Source organism: Passer domesticus, chromosome 22 (genome assembly GCF_036417665.1).
Source record: "Passer domesticus isolate bPasDom1 chromosome 22, bPasDom1.hap1, whole genome shotgun sequence".
Taxonomy (NCBI): Eukaryota; Metazoa; Chordata; class Aves; order Passeriformes; family Passeridae; genus Passer; species Passer domesticus.
This window is the reverse complement of record NC_087495.1, coordinates 4,210,181-4,229,759: the sequence shown is the minus strand read 5'-3', so window position 1 is coordinate 4,229,759 and position 19,579 is coordinate 4,210,181. Positions and strand designations below refer to the sequence as shown.

Below are 19,579 nucleotides of genomic sequence, written 5' to 3'. Positions count from 1 at the left end.
GCCCATCACACCATCCTCCTTTCGTCTGGGCTCGGAAACAGCTTCGGTCCTTAGCAAAGCCAAAGCACCAACAGGTCTTCCTAAAGAAGTTCTGCTCCCAGGAGGATCTAAGGGAAAATATCCTTTTTGTGTGTTTGGTCACACACATCAAAGGAAACAACCGTTGCAGCCTTGGTTGGCATTGTGCAGGCATTAGCTGTGGTCCAGTTCTGCAGGGAGGAGGTTGGAGTGCTCATCAAGCTTTGACGGCATGGGGCAGACTCAGCCAGGCCAGAACGCCTTGGGGCACATCAGTTTTGAGAAGGACAGAGCGATTTCCTTGATGTGTGGGAGCCTTCACAACCCCGGCCCCGTGTGTCCCATGCCGATGGGATCTGTGACACCCTCACAAGCTGTGCCCGAGGGACGGGCAGGACTCTCTCCAACCCTTCACACCTCCCTGGCCACCCTAGCTTGGTTCTCATGCGAATCACAACTCCTCATCTCCCTGCACAGTGCCGAGAGCGCCTGTTTCACCCCAGCACCGTGCTCTGCACCCCGGGACGCTGTGGAAGAGGGCCTGCAGCACCCCGAAAAATGGGGAGACAACCTTTGAGCCTGGGGCCGGTAGGGCAGGGAAACAGCTCCCGGGCTTCGTCCGCCACTTCGAACCGGGACAGAGCCCGGGAGCCGCTCCCCGCCCCGGGGGCTCGGCTCCTCCGCCCGTCCCGGCAGCGCGGCACCCGCCCGGCGGGGCAGCTCTGTCCGGGACGCGCGGGCTCGGCCCCGGCCTTACTCGGGCGGTGACAAACGCGGTGGCAGGCGGCGCCCCGGCGGGGGCAGTTTGTGTCTCGGTGTGCCGCGGCTCCGGTGCGCGGGGCGGGCACTGCCGGCCGCGCCAATCGCCGCCTTTGTTTGGGGTCACCGGGCGCGGGGGGGGGCGGTGCCCGCCGGGGCCGCGCGCAGCCAATGGGCGGGGCCGGGGCCGCGGCCGGCCGCCCGGGCCGCGCGCCCCATTGGTGCCGCGCGCCGTCATTCTGGCGGGCGGCGCTGGTCATTGGCCGCCGGCGCGCGCGGCACCGTGCGTCAGCAGCTTAGTCCCTCCTCCCTCGCGGGGCGATTGGTCCCGGCGGCCGTCGGTTGCGTGTACTCAGCCCTCCAGTGGCTGCTGCGGCCGTCGATCACGCGTTCTGTCCCGCCCCCGCTCGCCCGCCCGGCGCCGCCGCTGAATGGCTGAGGCGCGTGCCACTGAAGCGCTGCCGCACTGCCATTGGCGGGGCGCTGTGTCCATCGCGCCCATCCCCTCCGGGGGCCCGCCCCCGGCCTGCCACGATTGGCCACCGGGGATGTCAGTGCGGCAGATTGACCAATGGCAGGCGCGGGGCGTGCGCGGTGCGCGCGGGGCGGCCGGGCCGGCGGCGGCGCGGGAGGAGGCGGCGCGCGCCTGGTCCCGGTCGCGAGGAGGCGGAGGAGGATGTGGCGCGCGGAGGGGAAATGGCCGCCGAAAACAAGCCGGAAGGTGAGAGCGCGGCCGGGCCGCCCCCGCCCCGCGCCGGGCCCCGCGCCGGGCCTGCCCGCTGGGCCGCCCCCGCCCCCCGCCACGGCCCCGCCGCGGGGCGGTGGCGGCGGCACAGGCCGGGCCGCGCGGCGCGAAGTTTGCGGCGCCGGCGCCCCCGCGGGGCCGGGCCGGGCCGGGCCGGGTCGGCGGGCGGGCCATGTGCGGCAGGAAGGCCGCGTGGCGCGGGGGCCGCGGCGGCCGAGCCGGGCCGGGCCGGGCCCGGTCCCGCCTCCCGCCGCCCGCCGGCACGTGCCCGCCCGCCGCCAACATGGAGGCCCCGGCGGCGCGGCCGGCGCGGGGCCGCCGCTCGCCACGGCCGGGCCGGGCCGCCCCCGCCGCCCCCCCCGCGGCGGCGGCGGCGGCGCACGTGCCTCGCGGGCGCGCGCTCGTCGGAAGCTGGGTGGCCTTGGCCACGGCCCCGCCAGACCGGGGCCTCCGCGCCGCGGGCGGGCCGGGGGCGGGCGGAGCGGCGGGCGCGAAGGTGAGCGCGGCGCGGGCCCGGCCCCGCCGGGAGCCCCGGGGCGCCCGGCTGAGGCCGAAAGTTGGCGGCGCGGCGGGAGCGGGGCCGGCGCGTCCGCAAGGGGGAAGCGCCGCTCTGCTGCCGCTCCTGCCCCCGGCCCGGCGGGAGCGGGGCCGCGGCCCCGGTTCGGCGGGAGGCGGGTTGGATATTTCGTGTTATTTGGAGTAAGTTTGTCCCGGCTCGTTCGGGCAGCGGTGCTGCCCTGGAGCCCGCCGGCCGGGTGCTCGCGGCCGGTACCGGTGTCGGCGCCTCCATTTTACACGGGCGGGAGGAGAGAGCGGAGGGCAGTTCACATCCCTTGCCTAAATCCGGTTGAACGTGCCAACACCCCGGGGATTGGCCTGGTTGTAGTTGAGCTCCTCAAGGAACGGTGTTTAATAGTAAGTAATAAGGAATTTTTTTTTCTTTATTCGCCACAGCACATGTACATTCTCGCTTGGAACCCATTTGCGTTCTTTACTGGGAAACCTCTTCATAGAATTTAAGGGTTTTTGTCCCACCTTTTGTCTAGATTTTTTTTTCTCAGATTGTGTTGGGAATATATTTTTGGGTTGTTTCTTGGTGGCTGTAGAGCCCCTTGGGCACAGGTTTGAGTTTTGACTGCGCCGTGAAATTCAAAGGCTCTGCAGAAATCTAAATTTTAAGTAGTAGAGGTGATTTTGAGTGTTGTTGGCTTCATCTTTCACTGATCTCTTTGATGCTCCTAAATCCATTAGTTCGATCTTTCCTTTGGTCTGGACAACGTCGGGCTTCATTCTTTTCTGACTTGCATTCAAATACATGATTTAACTGCGCTGAAGTAGTGAAATGCCACCTGGCTAACAGGGCTGTGAGGAGAAGGGAGCGAGCGTTCACCTGGACTTCCTGGCTCAGACTGTGACGTTTTCGTTCTCTTGGGGGTGACAGTATTGTCACCAAAGCACAGTCGGGTTCGATTCACTTTTCGGGCTTCCTGTGCCAAGGTACGATGGATTTTTCCTGTGCAAAGCACGGGTTTCAGTGTGCTCAGCCCTGTAAAGCTGCGGCTCTACGGACAAGGCAGGTCAGCGATCCCTGGCTGGGAAGGTAACTTGTCCTTTCCGCTTGTTATTTACTGCAACTTTTGTGGTGTTTGGTCTTGGTAAATGGTTTCAGGGGGCGGCGGGTGAGGTGTGTGTTTGCTGGGCAACTGTGTTTGCTCTTTCGAGTGGGGCTGTGCAGGAGCTGTGCCCGGCGCTGCCGTCCCGTGTCTCTGCCGGCCGGGCCGGCGCTGTCGCTGCTCTGTGCCCGCGCAGAGCATCGCGGAGGTGGGAGCGGAGCGGCCCCGGCTCGGCACCGGCGCCCGGGGTGTTCTCGTACGAAGTCACAGAGCTGCTCCCCCGCTGACCTACTTTTGCGGTGGATTTTCAAGGAGACGACATATAAACCATTCATTCCTTAAACCTAAACTCCACCTGTCAGAAACTTAAATGGGAATGCTTTTAAGGTGTGATTCAAGCAGAGTGTTTCACCAGTAGTGCAGGTGCTGGAGGAGAGCACACAAGTTGCTTTAGGTTTTAGTTACTTCAATGAGTTAAAAGCGGATGTAGATGGCAGCTCGCGGGCCGGCGCTGCTTGCATTGGGGAGCCGCCTGCTCCATCCCCCCAGCGCGGTGTAGCAGCAGCCTCTGAGCAGCAGCACACGGCTCTGCAGACCTGCCTGCCTTCGGAGCTCCCTGCCGAGCTGCCGTCGGGGCTGCTTGTGCCCTGGGAGCAGCGGGAGATCCCCGGCGGGAGGTGAGGTTTGGAATGAGGCTGGCACCGCTGTCCCCTGGCTGCAGGAGAGAGCTCCACGGCTTGGAGAACTCGGGTGAGTTTCCTCTTTTCTGGTTTCCTCGGGCAGGATGAGGCTGGTTCAGTGACCAAGCGGCTCTTGCCATCCTGCAGCAGAGGGTTTGTGGGTTTTGTAGTTCCTGCTGTGTTTTGTGCATCGGAGCTGAGCCGGGAGGACTGACCCTTGGCGGTGCCATCTTGGCAGCTGTGATAGCTCTGAACTTGATCAGGGGGTGCTAAGGGGGTTGTCCTTTTAAAAACTTCCTTTTTCTAATTTGAAGTTCAAAATGGGAAGAATGTGCACAGGCGGCCTTTTTAATTTTGTGTTTTCACAGCCTCTAACGGAGAGCTTTGCAGAGAGGAGTGCCTGTGTGTTTTGCGTGTGGCTGGCGCAGGAGCCCAGAATTTTGTTGTGCGCCGAGTTCGGTTCCATGCAGTTGTTGAATTTTCTGTCTGGTAGTTGAGGCAGGGTCAAAGATGGGATGGCAGGAGGAGGTGGTGTTTCTCCCAGCAGCTCCTGAGCTGAGGGTACTGGTGGTGTGGGCTGACTGAAGAGGGCAAGCAGAGCCTCAGATGTTAGTGGCTTTGGAGGGACTATCTGGGGAACAGCAGCCTTCTGAAAACAAAACATTCTGGATTTGGTTGTTAAACAGCAAAATACTTCCTTTGCAGAAATGTTACCTAAGGTTTTATTATTTAAACAAACCTGAACTTAGGGTGCGCTGATGGCTGGGGTTGTGTGCTGCAGGATCAGACTGTCGCGGGGAGGAGGCAGCATTTGACGCTCGGCTCAGTCCACTCCTTGCCCCAGAATTTTTGCTGAATCTCATCGCTGGGATTTTACCAAAATTTGTGTTGTCAGAATTGAAAGCAAACTGTCTCCTGGTGAAGTTTCTAGACCCTCTTCATGGGCTGTCAGCCAGCAGGACGGGTTCAGGGAGTGGGCTTCATTCCCTTTTTCCAAACAGGAGGAACTCTATGTTTGTGAGGTCGGGTTTTTGCATACTTTTGGTACTACAATCGTATTATTCCTGCTGTAAGGCTTAGGGCTTGTCTGAAACTCTGGTTTTTAAATTTAGTTCTGCATCTCTTCTTGTTAATGATTTTCACAATTACTTTGGCTTGAAGGTTTTTAGTTTTTATTTTTGTCAGTTTTAAAGCTATGTATGTAGGAAACCTTCCTGGAGATGTATTAACTCAGATTTCATTTTCTGTATCAGTTGATGATGTATTGAAATGATGATGTAGAAGTACAGTTAAAACAGATAACTTTAAATTTAGTATTTAGGGACTCAATGCTGACCTTACATTACTAGTGTTCTTAAATGGCTCTTATGAAGACCTCCTTATATTGGCAGATGTTGTTGGAGGAAGGGGCAGTAGCTATCCTCCCTCTGTCCAGACAGCCTTCAGAAAGAGGAAGCTGGAATGTGACCTTTCTTTTTCAACGTCCCTCTATCTCTGCTTCAGTAAGCCACATGCATCTGAAAGGAAAAAACCCTCAACCCTCAAACCCAAACATTGCCAGGCAGTGAAACAAGGCTGGGTGGAGTGCTCGAGGAATACCGGGCTGGTTAATTGAAATGCAGTGCTTCCAGCAGCTTCCTGCAGCTTCGGTGTTCCCTGGCTTCCACTTCCACACCTTGCTGAGTTTTCGCTTTGTAGTTTTCTCCCCTCGCTTTGTATCCTGTTTTCACCTTCTTTGGCTCCTGGCAGCCCTGTGTAGTGTTTGTGCTTGTTAAACCCCATGGGTTTGGAAAGGCAGGTTTGCCTCTGGGTACTGGTGCCTTTGGGGTACAGCAGTCCTTTGGGGTACAGCACCCAGCCTATTGCCAGGGCAGTGCTGAAGGGCCACTCCATGCTGAGGAGCAGTCATGGCACTGGGTGAATGACAGCACACTGTTCTCACTGGACATGGAGTGCTCGCTGTCCTTTGCTGCTTGCTTTGGTTCAGGGGGCTGGGTTTTTCCAGGCAGCTCTCCAGGTGGGTTTCCAAACTCTTTGTGGTATGAAAATTGAAAATATCTGTTGCTGGTGGCTACCAGCACATAGGGTCAGAGCAAGTGACTGCCCTGGCCTTAGCCAGTATGTGAGCACTTCTGGAAAATGTGTTGTAGTGTTGAGAACATCTGTAGTATTGGAAACTGAATAAAAAGATGGTTGATTTTTTTGCTAGACTTGGCCAGTGCTATCCACCACTCCTTGGCTTCATTGTCAAGGCTTCATTGAATTTGATGATGTAATTTTAGTGAAAACCAAGGGGTGAAGGAATTGATGACATGTCTCAACCAGAGTTGTTGGTGATGGTGAGCAGTGGTTTCGTCGTTCTGGTGCACTTGTCAGATGTAGCAGCAAAGCAGTGAAAGTCAGGTGTGAACATGAGCTGCAAGGAGAGGCTGAAGCCCCTGCACTGTGTGAACACTCCCAAAGTTTGCTTTTAGAGTAGGTCCTTGTATGCACCTTCTGACTGTAAAGGAATTCTCCTCTTGCTCCGTTAGCAAGTGCTTGGAACCTGCCTAGGTGGGAGAGGGAGAGGAGCTTGTTTTGCTGGTGGGGGAAAGTAGACTCGGAAATGTTGTGCAGGGCACTAAGCATATGGCACAAGAAATGATTGTGATTGTGGGTGATTGTGTCACCCAGCCCTCAGCCACTGTGTGGGCCTTCATTAGGGAAGATTTGGCTCTCAACCCTTCCCCAAAATGCACCATTTGCAGTTTAACCTAACTGGTGTTCACACTGAATTTACTTATAAAATGTCAAGAAACTTTATGCTATGTGAAAAGGACAAAGGGACTTTGGTGTAGCACATTACTGGTGGGGAGAACTGGGCCATTGATGCACAACAGCAGCTTTAGCTATATTTGTGTTTCTTATGGTTTTAGAATTGTTTGTAGAATTTGTCATAGCAACAAAGTATTTATCACAAATATTCCAAGACACTAAGGCTAGATTCAGTAACTTCTAGAGGAAAATTGTTTTGTTGCTCATCCTTCATACTGTCACCATTCCTGTGATTCCCTCCTCATCCTTTCTGGGCTTTTTCCTTCCTCATTTATTCCATACAGGCAGCACTCATGGCCATACACCTGCTGGTTTGTGTTGGCCTTTTTGCTCTATTTGTATATTTTTACCTTTTCCTGAACTGCTTAGTCTTTCCTTGGTCCTCCCCTCAGCCCTGGGCTGCATCCCGCGCTGGTGGCCTGGGGATGCATTTGCTCAGCCAGTGTGTGACTGAGTGCTGGCATCCAGCAGAGCCCTGCTGAGACAGCAGCACTGCAGAGCTGGACCTGGTTATCTTCTCTTAGCCACCCTTGATTGATATTTAGAAATCTGCTTTTGTTGCCAAGAGATTTACTACTATAATGATACAAATATTTCTAGCAAACAGACCAAGAGCTGTTGGGTTTGCTTCTGTTGCTGCTTGTTTATGGATGGAAGATGCCAGGATTGAAGTTTAACTGTGAGAAATAACATGGCAGTCCTGCAGTTGTTTGGATCTGGAGTCATTCCTTGCATTTATTTCTTCCAGATGGAGTTTGTTGGATTTATCTGTGCCTGGAGGTCAGTGAGTGGCTGGGTGACTACGGTGGCCTCTGAGCAGTGTGTTTTTGTGGCACCACTTGTGTATTGTAGGGCTGAAACTCTGCCACCTCAGTGGCTGCTCAGTGGTGGTGGGATCAGCTGGATGCCTGCCCCTTCCCCACATAAGCATGATATTGGGATTTTAGTTGTTTGTTTTATACTAAAGTGCCCATTTGTAATGTTTAAACACCTCTTCCCTCACTTGAGGTAGTTAAGGAGATGACCAGCCCTAAGTTATTATTTCATAATAATGGGTTTATAAAACTTGTGTTTGTGAGTTTATGGCTTACTTGTGTTATTTATTTCCAGAATAGACCTGTCTGCAGATGACCAGCTGATGAACATCCTTTTGGCCATTTCTTTATTTTCTAATTACATGTTATATAGGCAAACTGTGGTAGTTAATGGAGCTGCAGGTCTAAATTCACCTCCAGGATCAGCAAAGATTTAAGAACCAGTTAAAGAAAAAGAAAAGGGGGTAAGGGGTTGTTTGGAGAGTGGGGGTAGAGCACAGACTCTGTGATTTGCTGTTGTGCACTTCGAAGTTTTATGGCCCGTGGTGCATCCCTTGGGAGGATAAAGTGCAAGGAGCATGAAGAAACCCATAAAATGACGAAGGGTTTATGTGGTATAATTAATGTGGAACTTTCCATGAACTTTATAATACTTACACTTTCTTAATTCTACACGAGTTTCTGGTTTGCTAATAAGTAATCTTAAAGATTGCTAATGGAACTTAAATTTTGCATTTTCATCCTGAATTATAAGAGGACACATTGTAGGCTGCTATATTTTAGTCTGTAGCTTCCTTACTTGAGTTCTCAGCTGTGGCTGTGCCTGCCTTGGGAAACATTTTTGAGCTGTGGCCAGCTCTGCACTAAAAACCCCCGTGTTGATAGAGCTTTACTGGCAAATCCTCCCCATGCCAGTGTGGCTCTGCTTGCACAGACATTTTTTATTGACACTGGATGGATTTGCAGATCTTGGTGTTGTTAGTCGCACCCGTGGCAAAAATAAATGAGGAGAAAGTTCAAGTAAAAATCTGGATTTGCACAGTAGAACCAAATCAGTGCTGGGATGTTGCAGCTCCTGCCTTTAGCTACCGAGGAAATTTTAGTTGGTGATAAATGGAGGAGTTTGCCTGCTGGGTGCTCTGCCTGTGCTGCTGGATGAGCAGGGCTGCAGAGCAGTGTGGACCCTTGTTCCTGTGCCTTCACAGGAGCCCCCGTGGTGCTGGATGGGCTCATCAGCTGCACCAGCAATGGCAGGTTTGATTCAAGCAAGGGAATAGCACTGGGTGGTGGGAAGGGGGCATTGCTCCACCTCCCTGAAAATGTCATGGTGCTATTTGTGGGGGACAGGACCAGGAAAGTGGTGGTTCATTTGGAAGAATGGGAACTCTTGTTCCATCAGTACCCTGAGTGCTACTGGGTGAGTAATTCTCTTCTGCTCTCCTGTTTCCAGCTTCCCTGGACTTTCCTCCCTGTAGGAATACATTGTGTAATTACAGAGGGCTGAGAAGCAAGGTTGAAGGCAGATGTGTGTACATCATTTGGGGCTATGGGTTCTTCACTCTCATAGCTGTTGGCTGATTTCATCCTTTTCCAAGGTCAGACATGGTTTAGAGGTCACTGGATTTAGGGTTTGAATCCCATACTGTGATGGTTGTGTTTGTTCTGACCACACGGCTCGAGGAGTCCATAATGAAAAGCTGCTTGGATTGAGGCAGGAGGCTGTTGTTTTTCACATAGGGGATTTTTTTGGAGTGAGGAAATGCCATTGCTAAATGCAGAAAAGGGAGACATCCGTGAGATGTAGTCGTGTTACAGGATGGTGAGAATGACCTTCCATTGCTGTAATAACAGAAGGTGGGAGATGCTAACAACAGGAGTTGGAAGGTTTAGCGTCAGCAAGTTCTGACAACTTCTACCAAAACATTTTAAAGGGCTCTATTATCCATAGGCACTTTCTGGATTAATAATACTGATAATTGATGACAATGGAAGAAAGTTAATAAAACGAGCTGAATAATTAGAGGTCTGCCAGCCCTGCAAAATAATGGAATGAGTGATAGAGGGCTTGACTGATACGGAGGTAAGGGGAAGTAATACAATTAATGTCAATTAAAATGTGCCCATGGAAAATAAGCTGATGAGATGTAACTGGGATGTAGTTTGGCTGATAAAAGCAATAATGTGTGCTGTAAAATACTTTGCGCCTTAATGAATTGAATGTAGAGCAATGCAGTGTTTTGAATGAGAAATGGAAATGGTGTAAAATGAATGCAGGGAGTGGGAAATGAGTATTGGCTGCATTGGGAGGTGGATCTGGAAATGGCTGGGAGCTGCTGGCATGGCAGGCCTTGCCTGGCTCTGGTCTTTGCCACAGGCAAGTTGTGCTTTTGTGGATAACCCCAGGTGTCACAGCTTGGGTGTCTGTGAGGCTTTGAGTGGCTCGAGTGCAGCAAAATAGTGGTGACAGTCCTATGTGCAGAGCATTGGATGGGAAAGGATGTGCCCAAAAAGCTCTGTAGAGTTGATGCCTTTTGAGGCTACCTAGAACAGAGGCTAGACAGTGCTAAAGGAATAAAGCAGATTTATTAAAAGGCTGTCAAAGGATTCACCTTGGGCAGTACCAGAGCCTGACTGAGGCTACACCCAAGGTGGACAATGGGTCACGAGTTTTCACACTTTTATAACTTTTGGTCCATTTACGTATTGGGATTAATTGTCTGATTACAGCTTCAGGTTATGCAGTTCCATCCTCCCAAATTGCTCTCTCAATTTGCTGTTGTTTACATGTTTTGAGCCTGAACCTGCAATGGTGTCCTTGGTTCTGGGGCTGGAAAAGGATTGTTTTGTGTGAGTGAACTGTGAGGAGAACTTGCTAACACTTTATGTGGAGTTCAGAGTTACAGACTAATGCAGTACAGAGTCTGGATAATATAAAAGCTAAAACTTAAGGCATCCGATTCATGGTCAAAAATACTCAATATCCAAATAAAAATCCTGGAATGGCATAATGGAGAGCACCCTCTCCCTGATTTCTTCAGCAGTCCAGCAGAAATCAATCCTCCCTGGCTGCTCCTTGCCCAGGAAGAAGTTGGGAAGTGGCAGCCCTGTTGATTTAGCCCGACACAGGCACACAATGAGTTCCCAGTAACTCAGGGAGCGTGCAGGACTCATAAATTACAGAGCAGCTCACGTTTATCATACACATCGCTGCTTATCTTGTAAACTCATCTGCTGGGCTTGCACGAGCAGTTGATTTAACAGCATGTATATTGTTGAACTTGACACATCCAAGAGTCTAATCAAGCTTTAAGAATACCAGGGATGTCTGGCTGCTGGTGTGAAGTCTCTGCAATTCCTAAGTAATTTCTAAGAATGATCGTGGGCCAGGCTCTGTCGGGTTCACTGCAGGTCACAGGGAATGTCTGTGTTGTACGGAATTGCAGAGGAGTTTTATCATAGTGCTGGCATGTGTTTTATGATATAAAATGATTAGATGTGTAAAATGAAGTTAATGTCCTTTTTCTGTACATTTCCAGCTGGGAAATGACTATAAATTAATTTTGTAGGGTAAAATGCCAGTGACTAACTGTACTGCTTGTGTAGCACTGCCCAGGATCTGTTGTGGGATGCATGAGGCTGGTGGAAGATGACAGAGATATGGTGTGTTTGAGGGAGAACTGATAAAGTTCTGCATTGTGGCTGGTCTCTCTCATGCTGCTGCTTCGGTTCCCTTTCCTGTGGGGACTGATTTGGTTGATAAACGTGCATTTCATGGGTGCTTTGATTCTTTTGATGGTGTTAGAGAAGGTGCTTCTGGCGTGGGAATGCAGGGTTTTTTGGGACTTGGGTCTTTTAAGAGGAATTGATGCACCTTCCACATGATTAGCAATAAAAAAGAATAATTTTGTATTTAGTATTTCTGCTTTTGAAACCCTTGGGCATGGTGAGGTAGGAAAATTCCATCCCTCTTCCTCACTCTCATGTTGACGAACTACATTTACTTTCTGAGTTGTGAATGGAAATAGAAGTAACCTGGGTTAGATCAGGTATGGTGTGTTTTAGCTTAAAATGAACTAATAGACCTTGAGTTGCATTTCTGCTGCAGCTTGACAAAATTATAGCAGGTGCTGGGGCTCTGTGCTTATTTACTTGCAAATCCTGTCAAGTGTGAACTTCATTTATGACTTCCCTGGCAGGTCGTGCCGCTGTGGTCACAGCTTCTACAGTGTTTTGTTGCTGTTGCTTGTAAAATTTGCCACTGAGGGAAATAATAAGCTAAAATAGGCACAGGTAAGCACACACAGGCTCCTTGTTCCCGAATACATTGAAGCTCTTCTAAAACTTTGCAACCAGAAAGAATTAAACTGTGTTTATATTTCTGAAATAAAGTTGCAGTTTCAACAGAAAGCTGTTATTTGTCTTATTGGCATGGCAAATTGCTCTTTTTGGGCGGGGGAACTGGGGGGTTTCCAAATGTTGTCATCATTTGAGTCTCCTGGTTGCAACCACCCATTCTCCTGTGTGTACATCATGTGTCTCCTCTTTTTTCTAGATGATCATGGGAACAGCAATGGCAGTCATGTAAAAATCTTTTTACCGAAGAAGCTGCTTGAATGTCTACCAAAATGTTCAAGTTTACCGAAAGAGAGGCACCGCTGGAACACTAACGAGGTAGTTAAATCTCTTACTTATTCTTAAATGTACCAGCTTACTTAATGCTTATGGATTGTTTTGTGAGAGCATGCCCTGCAAGTTACAGGATATGAGTTCCCTGGCTCTGGAAGCTGTTCCATAAATAATAAGTCATACATATTGAAAGTAAGCTTTAAGTGAGACTTGAAGGCAAATGTGGAAGTTGACTTCTGTTTTAGACTTCTAGGAGTCTATTGCTCGTGTGTGTGACTTGTCTCAAATTTCACATCACCTTAATGACCTGTTTCAGAGTGGTTTAAAATTAGATAGGTGTGTTTGTACCATGATGAATAAAGTGTTACTTTCCTGTGCATGAAGACTTCCAAACAAAAAAGTGGTGTGTGTTCTTTCCTGCCACACAGGGTCCTGGGAAATAACCAGCTTACCTCTGTCTGAGTAATCTTGTTAAGAATAAGGAAAACACAGAACTGGGTGTTTTGTACTGGAATCCAGTTACTCTTAGTATTCTGGTTCACAGTTCACGTGTTACTGCGTTATGGTTGGAGTAGTTTAATAAAAAAGAAGTATTTGAAATTCTGTGGGCCAAGGTGAAGTTAAAGAACAGCCCAGGTAGCTCTATAATCCTTAGGCTTTATTCCTGTTGTGCAGCAAAGCTGAATGTCCCATGGCAATACCCACAGGGTGTAGTTTTAGTTTTTAGTAGCTCTGTCTTAGTGTAGCTTTGCCATATTTAAGGGAATCACTTAATAATAGAGGAAATCCACTTGGAGAAGTGACTGTAAAACTCCAGTTAGTGTCTGCTTGTTGAGAGCTGACTGGTCCTGTTCCTCTGATCCCTTGTTTGTAGATCTAAACTTGTTAAGAGAACCTGTGCTCATGAGTTTAGCACCTGCAAGTGGCAGCTGAGTGCAGGATCAAACACAGCTCACTTCTGTGTGTGTGTTTGCTGAGCGTAGAATCAATCACAGAGCAGTGACTGTGTGTATTTTTCAAAATTGGAGTCCTTACCCCTCTTTCTTTTGGTGTCTGGAAGTTACAGTCAGATATTTATTTTTAACATACCCAGTACTGTGATAGAATGAATCAGGTCTTCGGGGCAGTTACTGGCCTTGGTTTTTTGTGTAGATGTTTTTGTTTTGGGTCATTGGAATTGAAATGTAAATCGTAGAAAATGTGGGTTGCTGTTTATTCTGTGATAGTGTTTATATTAATGGGGACAAGCATGGAGCAGTGGCAATTCCAGTGGCTCTGACAGATGATGTTTGGACAAACACAGTTGGGGGCAAGCAAGCTGTGCACAGGTGTGTGACAGAATGATGCTCTTCTCTCCTACTGGAAAGAGCTGCTTGGGGTGGGGTTTAGTCACTTAATGTTGCTGCTGTCCCCAGTGCAGAACTTTGTGCACACATGGCTTTGGGTAGGGTTGGTGTGTGGAGCTTCCTATGAGTACAGGATGTGGCAAAGTTCATTATGCAGCTGAAAACTGTTGTTATTCATGAGCAGAAGCAGGAATGTGCAGGTGCTTGGTGTGGTGTATTAGGCTAGGAGGAGAATTTGGGAGCATGGCTGTTCTCCTAAGAGTCGTGTCAGTGTTTTGGGGAGCAGGGAGTGGGGCGGTTCTGCCAGTGCAGTGCTGGGGTGGGATTGTCTGGTGCTGGAATTCTGGATGGACTGTTTGCTGATAGACACAGGCCATCAGCTGGGACATTAAAACCAGACTGAGCCCCTGTTGGTCTTATTGGATGTCAGATTCCTCTCTCTCATTTGTACCCCCTCTTCACAAATCTCTCACTGAGGCTGTTATGCCATGAGGATGTGGAGCTGGCTCTGTCCATGGGGTGTGGCTCGTGCTGACTCTGCCAGCCTGTGTGGTGTGGTGTGGCTGGTGCAGTATCCCTGTTGCATGATTTAAATGAAATAGCTTTTCTTGTGGCCAGAGATTTTTTGGCCCCATTAGCTCAGAGGGGGGGAAAAAATAGAAAAAGCCAGAGTCTTATGCCTAGATGAAGTCTTGGAAATTTGTGTTAATTATGGGGGAGGAAGGAGCTGAGCTTCCAGATTTTACTGCCTTCCCCACCCCCAATCTGAAAGTTTAATTCTGTGCACTGTTATAAAACTTGAAATTTTCTTAGGGTATAATTGAATAATAATGTTGGACTACATTCTGGAGGCATTCCTAAGGGAATAAATTTTTTCATCTGAGTACACAGGTGTTCTGTCTGTGCTTGTGAAGACAGAAGTTGTAAAGTAGAGAAGAAGTTGTATTTTATACAGTGGTATTTCCAGAATTTTTGTACTGATTCCAGAATCCCTGGTCCTGTGTGTGAGGTGTCTCCTGACAGGGATGTTTAGTAAAAGATGGAAAAGAAATGAAATGTCTAAACAACTTAGAGATCTGAATGCATGTGACAATGCTGTCCTCCCTCCAGTGGTGTGTGCTGGGCAGTCCCGGGTGTGGAGTCTCTCCACGAGCTGCAGAGTGTGAGTGTAGCAGACACTGGATACATCCCCAGGGGTTGTGGGGGCCAAACCCCCTCACCCAGCCGAGACCCGACTCCCAAACGTTCCCTTTTGTGCTCTTTTGCATGGGGGTGGTTCAAGGAAACTTGACCACAGCTCTTGCCTGTCTCTTGTGGCCCTGAAGCCCAGCACGAGGGTGTTCCCAGCTGTGTGGGTGGTGGGCAGCAGGGTGAGCATGTGCAGTCACTGGGGCTGCTGGTGCAGAGGTCAGGGAGCAGCCGGGGTAGAGCATCGCCATGGGAACACCGCAGATCGCTTTTTCTGAGCACTTACATCTGCAGCCCGAGAGTGATGGTCAGATGTTACTCAGGGTTGGGTGGTTGGGAGGAAGAAATTGTGTCCTCTGAGAGCTGGGTGGGCTGTGGATGACTCTACATGTAGTAAAATCACGTGATGAGCAGCGAGAGAAATGGAGCGCTTAAAAATGGTTCAAACATGTTATGGAGGTGCTTGCTTTCCATTGGATCATGCATTTGCTGCTGAAATGTTTGATGGAAATACATTTCCATACCAAGATGTCATCTTGTCTTAAATCAAGTTTATAGCGGTTTTTTATTTCCTACTGAAGGAAGTGTTCCGTCTAATTCAATTTTTTTTTACCAGAGATAGAAAATCTTAAGTTAAGCCTAGCAATTTAATTACAGATTTACATTTTTGAAATGCCTGTAAAGGTGCATTGTGCTTATTTCTCCAGCTCTGGGAGAGGATAGAGACGGGGCTTTCATATTATTTCTCACATTAAGACAAATGAGTTAGTTGCAAGAAACTTCTGCAGTGCTTTGTGCTTGTGAGGGAGTTCCTCACTCTAAGGGTTTAGTTGTTGTTCACTATGAACCATTTTAGGGTTTGTGAAATGCAGATCCAGTTTGGTTTCAGTGAGTGGATGGAGCAGAGGCTTCTGGCTCGGCGTGCTGGCAGTGCGCCTTGGAGGAGAATTTTGGGAGCACTGGATCTCGGCTCTCTTCCATGGGAGCAGGGCTGGGTTCTCAAAGCAGGGCTGCACAGAGCCCCCCTCCAGCTGCCCCAGCTGAACTCCTGTCCCCTGGCAGAGGTGGTGAAGGTGGTGCCTCCTTACCCATTAGTCACTTTGGGCAACAAGATATGTTGTCTGCAGGAGATACATCCCGCTGCTTTCTGTCTGGGAAGCGGGAGCTTCCCGGGGTGCTGGGCTCAAGGATGTTGGAGTAACCTTGTCTCTGCACAGCGCTTGCCAGACACCGGATTGCAGCTCTGAACAGAGATGCCGTTCGTTAACAGTTGGCAGCCGCAGTCATTAATCATCCTTGTAAACACTTAATGACACGGTGCGAGAAAGAAGAAAAAGTTAAACATTGGAAATGTAAAATGCTATCTTGGGCTTTGGTTCCAATAGGATTCTCTATTTACAGTCTGTTGGGAGAAGCCCAGAACTTCCATGGTAGAAAGAGCCAGCAGCAATTGCTCCATGTGCTTTGGCTTGTCTGGAGGGGCATGGCAGAACTGCCCTGCACTCTAGAGTCAGCCAGCATCCACATTTTGCAGATTCCAGGCTCAGGTACTGCTTGGGAGAGTATTCAAATAATGCAATTATGAAACTGTATTTGAGCATTATTTAGCATAGGAAGAAACCCTCTGCCTCTGCTGCCTGGGGGCCCGAGTCGCGTGTTCACTGACATCTCGATGTGCTCTGGCGTCCTTGCTGTGCTCGCATGACAGTGACATTCTCCTTTTCACTTGACAACGAGTTATTTGCCATCTTTTCTCTAAAGCACAGAGAAGATCTTGAAGGTTTGGAGAATTGCCTGAGGGACGTGAGGGACCCAGACTGATAGGGGGAGCGAGTCTGGAGCCTTGGGGCTGGCTGTGATGCTCTGAAATGCTGGCAGGAGGAAGTGAAAGCAATACTCTGGCTGCCTGCTCCTCCAGCTCCCCTCGGCTGCCGCAGCTGAGTGTCGGGCAGCTGGTCACCGCACGGCTCCTGTCGCCACACGTTTGTACATTGAAACCCTGCTCTGCTGCAGGGCTACTGCTTTTTTTTTTCCCCTTTTTTTTTCCTTTTAATGTTTCTAAGTGCCTTTTAGAATTGACTCTTGCATCAGAAAACTTAAAAAACCTCCTTGTTTTAAGGCTGCCCAGGACTGTGTGGTGTATTGTAACTCTGCACTGCATGTTCCAGTCCGTTCCTTATTCACCAAAGTAGCTGAATGTGTTACAAATATGTGGTGTTGAGGACCAGTTTCTGTTTCCCAGCTGGAACAGGGAAGGATTGTTGGTCTAGGTCATAGTGTCCCCTAAAGATGGCAAAACTCAGTGGAAAAGGAGCAGTGTTCAGTACAGCTCCCTATGGACTCTGAAGTCCAGCATATTTTTTAAAATGCTTTACATCAATTCATTCAGATATGTTCAGCTGGAGCTCAGGGTTCCCAAAGCCAGAGGCTGCCGGCAGCTGTTGGGAGAACCCTGTGCCTGCTTAGGAGCACTCCCAGGGCTGGGACATCCTCACGGTGTGTGTCAGCTCTGGGCTTTCTCAAAAGCAATAAGAATATTGAATTTAGACTAATTGCCTGCTGCCCACGTGATCGCAGTATAAAATACTCTGATAGTAATGGCAAATGCTGCTACTAGAAATGCAGTTGGTTGCAGACCAGCTTGTGTGTGCTCCCACATAGCAGCTCCTCCTGCCCCTGCTGCTCTGGCACCTGGGGGTGCCCTTGGCATGGTGCTGAGCTGGGGGACTGAGGCACATTGCAACGAGGGTTTGGGAATGGCAGGTGATACCTTGTTGGGGGCAAAGTGTTTGCCAAATGCTGGAGCAGCCAGAGCATCCATAAAATCCAGAGTGCCAGTGTGGGTTCTCATCCTTTATTTCAGTGGTGGTGGTCTGTGAGGTCCTGTGCCCCTGAGAGACCTCTCCCACCTGGCTTTGTCACCAGCGAGCTGGGTGCCTGTGCTGCCAGCCCGTGGTACTGTTCGTCCAGAGCCTGCCCCTCTCGGCCACCAGCAGGAATGTGAGGAACCCCACCTGCTTTAAGGAAGAAAGAGCTCGGCAGGTGAAATGCAAGGGAAGCAGTGTTTGCAGCGAGAGGAGAGCAGAGCAGCAGTGAGTGTTGTACACCTGACTGGGCTGTCTGGCGTGCGGGGGCGGCTCCTCCCGCTGCGCGCGTGCCTGGGGCTCCAGGCTGATCCGTGAGCGAGACGGCAATTTCTCCAACACAAGCACTTAATTGTGGGTTTATTTTGTGAAATTAATGAAATTCTGTGCTTTGCTTAATGTGCAAAGCAGGAATGTGTTGCTGGCGTTGTGTTTGCAGTTCCTCAGTTGTGTTTACAGCCCCAGTGACTGCTGTGAGCGGGCTGAGGATTGAGCAATATTGGAAGGTTACCTACCAATGCAGGTGATTTGAGTAAGGGCAGTAATACCTATTCATGCTCAAACACAGATCCTCATCTTCATCTTAGGAAAACCTGGCTTTTTTCCCTTCCCTTTGGTTCATGTTAGGGTCAGTGAAAAAGAGCTGGTCTTGTAATGCTGGGCAGTTAGTATGTCAGAGTGCTGGAACTGGAGTGACTCCTGTAAAGCAGAGCAAACAGATGGAGGGTTTGGAGTAATTCACTGCCCTTGTGACTTTTTTAAAGTACAAGTTAAACTCTTGTGAATAAATTAAATTAATGAATTAACTTTTTTACACTTAATGATAGCCTAAAGAAAAAAAACAAACCAAACTTCCTAGTTAGTTTTAGCATATTGTACACAAAGTATAAAATGTTGATAGTATTTAACCGCCTGACTGGCATTAGTAACCTGTCACAGTACCTCTGAATATTGGTCAGTGGTATTAGGTTTTTTTGCTGTTTGACACTTTCAGGTTCCTCCACAGAGTGGGTATTGTAGATGACCATAGTTCAGCAGCAGCAAATGTGTGTCCAGATACCTGGACAGCGGCTGTACAGTGGCTCCAAATCCTTTGTCTGGTGGGAAAATAAGGTGGAGTATTATTTCCTCCAGTTGATGGATCTGGTGTGATTTCCCTAGCCTGTGTCATCTGTTGTGGCTCGTCCTTGTTAACTGTACATGATTATCCTGAAATGTAGTATCAAAATCAAAAGTGAAATCTGGTGTGTGGGGAATAAATACTTGGAGTTATCAGTTATGGAAACTCTTCTTGAAACATGAGGGAGATAGGAGAGTGGATTAATTCAGTTAATATTTACCTGTTTATCTGCAGGAGCACCAGCAGTAGTGGTGGGTACTGCTGCATTGTGTCTGTCTCTGGCTTGCCCAGCACTGAGTAGAATACACACTGCTGTTACACAAGGTGTACTTCCGTCTTATGTAAGGAAAATGGTACAACAAAGTCAATTTAGAAACTCAGTCTCTCTGCCAGGGCTTGGCATGTACACAGGAATTGGTTTACTTGGCGAATGAATGGGAACTGAAGAGATTGTATTTTGTGTAGGGATTTAAATCCTGTCATCTTGGTCTCAGGTTTGCTGCTTCTTAGGGTGGCTTTTTCATTTGGAAGAGAAAAATCAGAGAATTTAGATGAGAAAGACTAAACATGAAGGAAAAATTAGTGCAAATGAAAGCAAAGGTTTTCTTCTGCTGCGGCATTGCCTAAGGAGAAGAGGGAAAGAAGCAGTGGTCTGTGTGGGGAACAGTGTCCTAGGGACAGCAGGAGAGGGCATAATCCACTGCAGTGAGGGGGAAGAAAACCCCCATTCTCTGTGCTCATTCCTTTGTATCTGGTGCCTGTGCCCTGTTGCTGACAGACCTCAGGAGCTGGGAGCTGTTTGCAGCACACAGCCCTGGACTGGGCCAGGCACTGGAGAGCCTCACAGGGCTGTCCCACCTTGGGTTTGTGCCCTCTCCCCCCTCCATTGTTGTCCCAGGGCTAAAATGTTCCTGGAGTTACCTAAACTCATCTTTGCAAACTTTCTGGTACCTGAGAAGTTGTGAGGGAGCCCCACGATGTTGGTGTGCCC

The 19,579-nt window shown here is 49.5% G+C and overlaps 1 protein-coding gene across 7 annotated transcripts in view; it reads left to right on the top strand.

The window, feature by feature from the left end:
- The window catches only part of CAMTA1 (calmodulin binding transcription activator 1), a 237,669-nt gene that overhangs the window by 12,148 nt on the left and 205,942 nt on the right, over nucleotides 1–19,579 (top strand). For 6 of the 7 annotated variants that reach the window (XM_064397114.1, XM_064397110.1, XM_064397109.1 and 3 more), the window contains exon 3: nucleotides 11,997–12,115. In XM_064397114.1, coding sequence (XP_064253184.1) covers nucleotides 11,997–12,115 — 119 coding nt within the window. Of the gene's footprint in view, nucleotides 1–1,363; nucleotides 1,499–11,996; nucleotides 12,116–19,579 lie in introns of those variants that run through there. The other variant, XM_064397111.1, reaches the window with a different exon arrangement.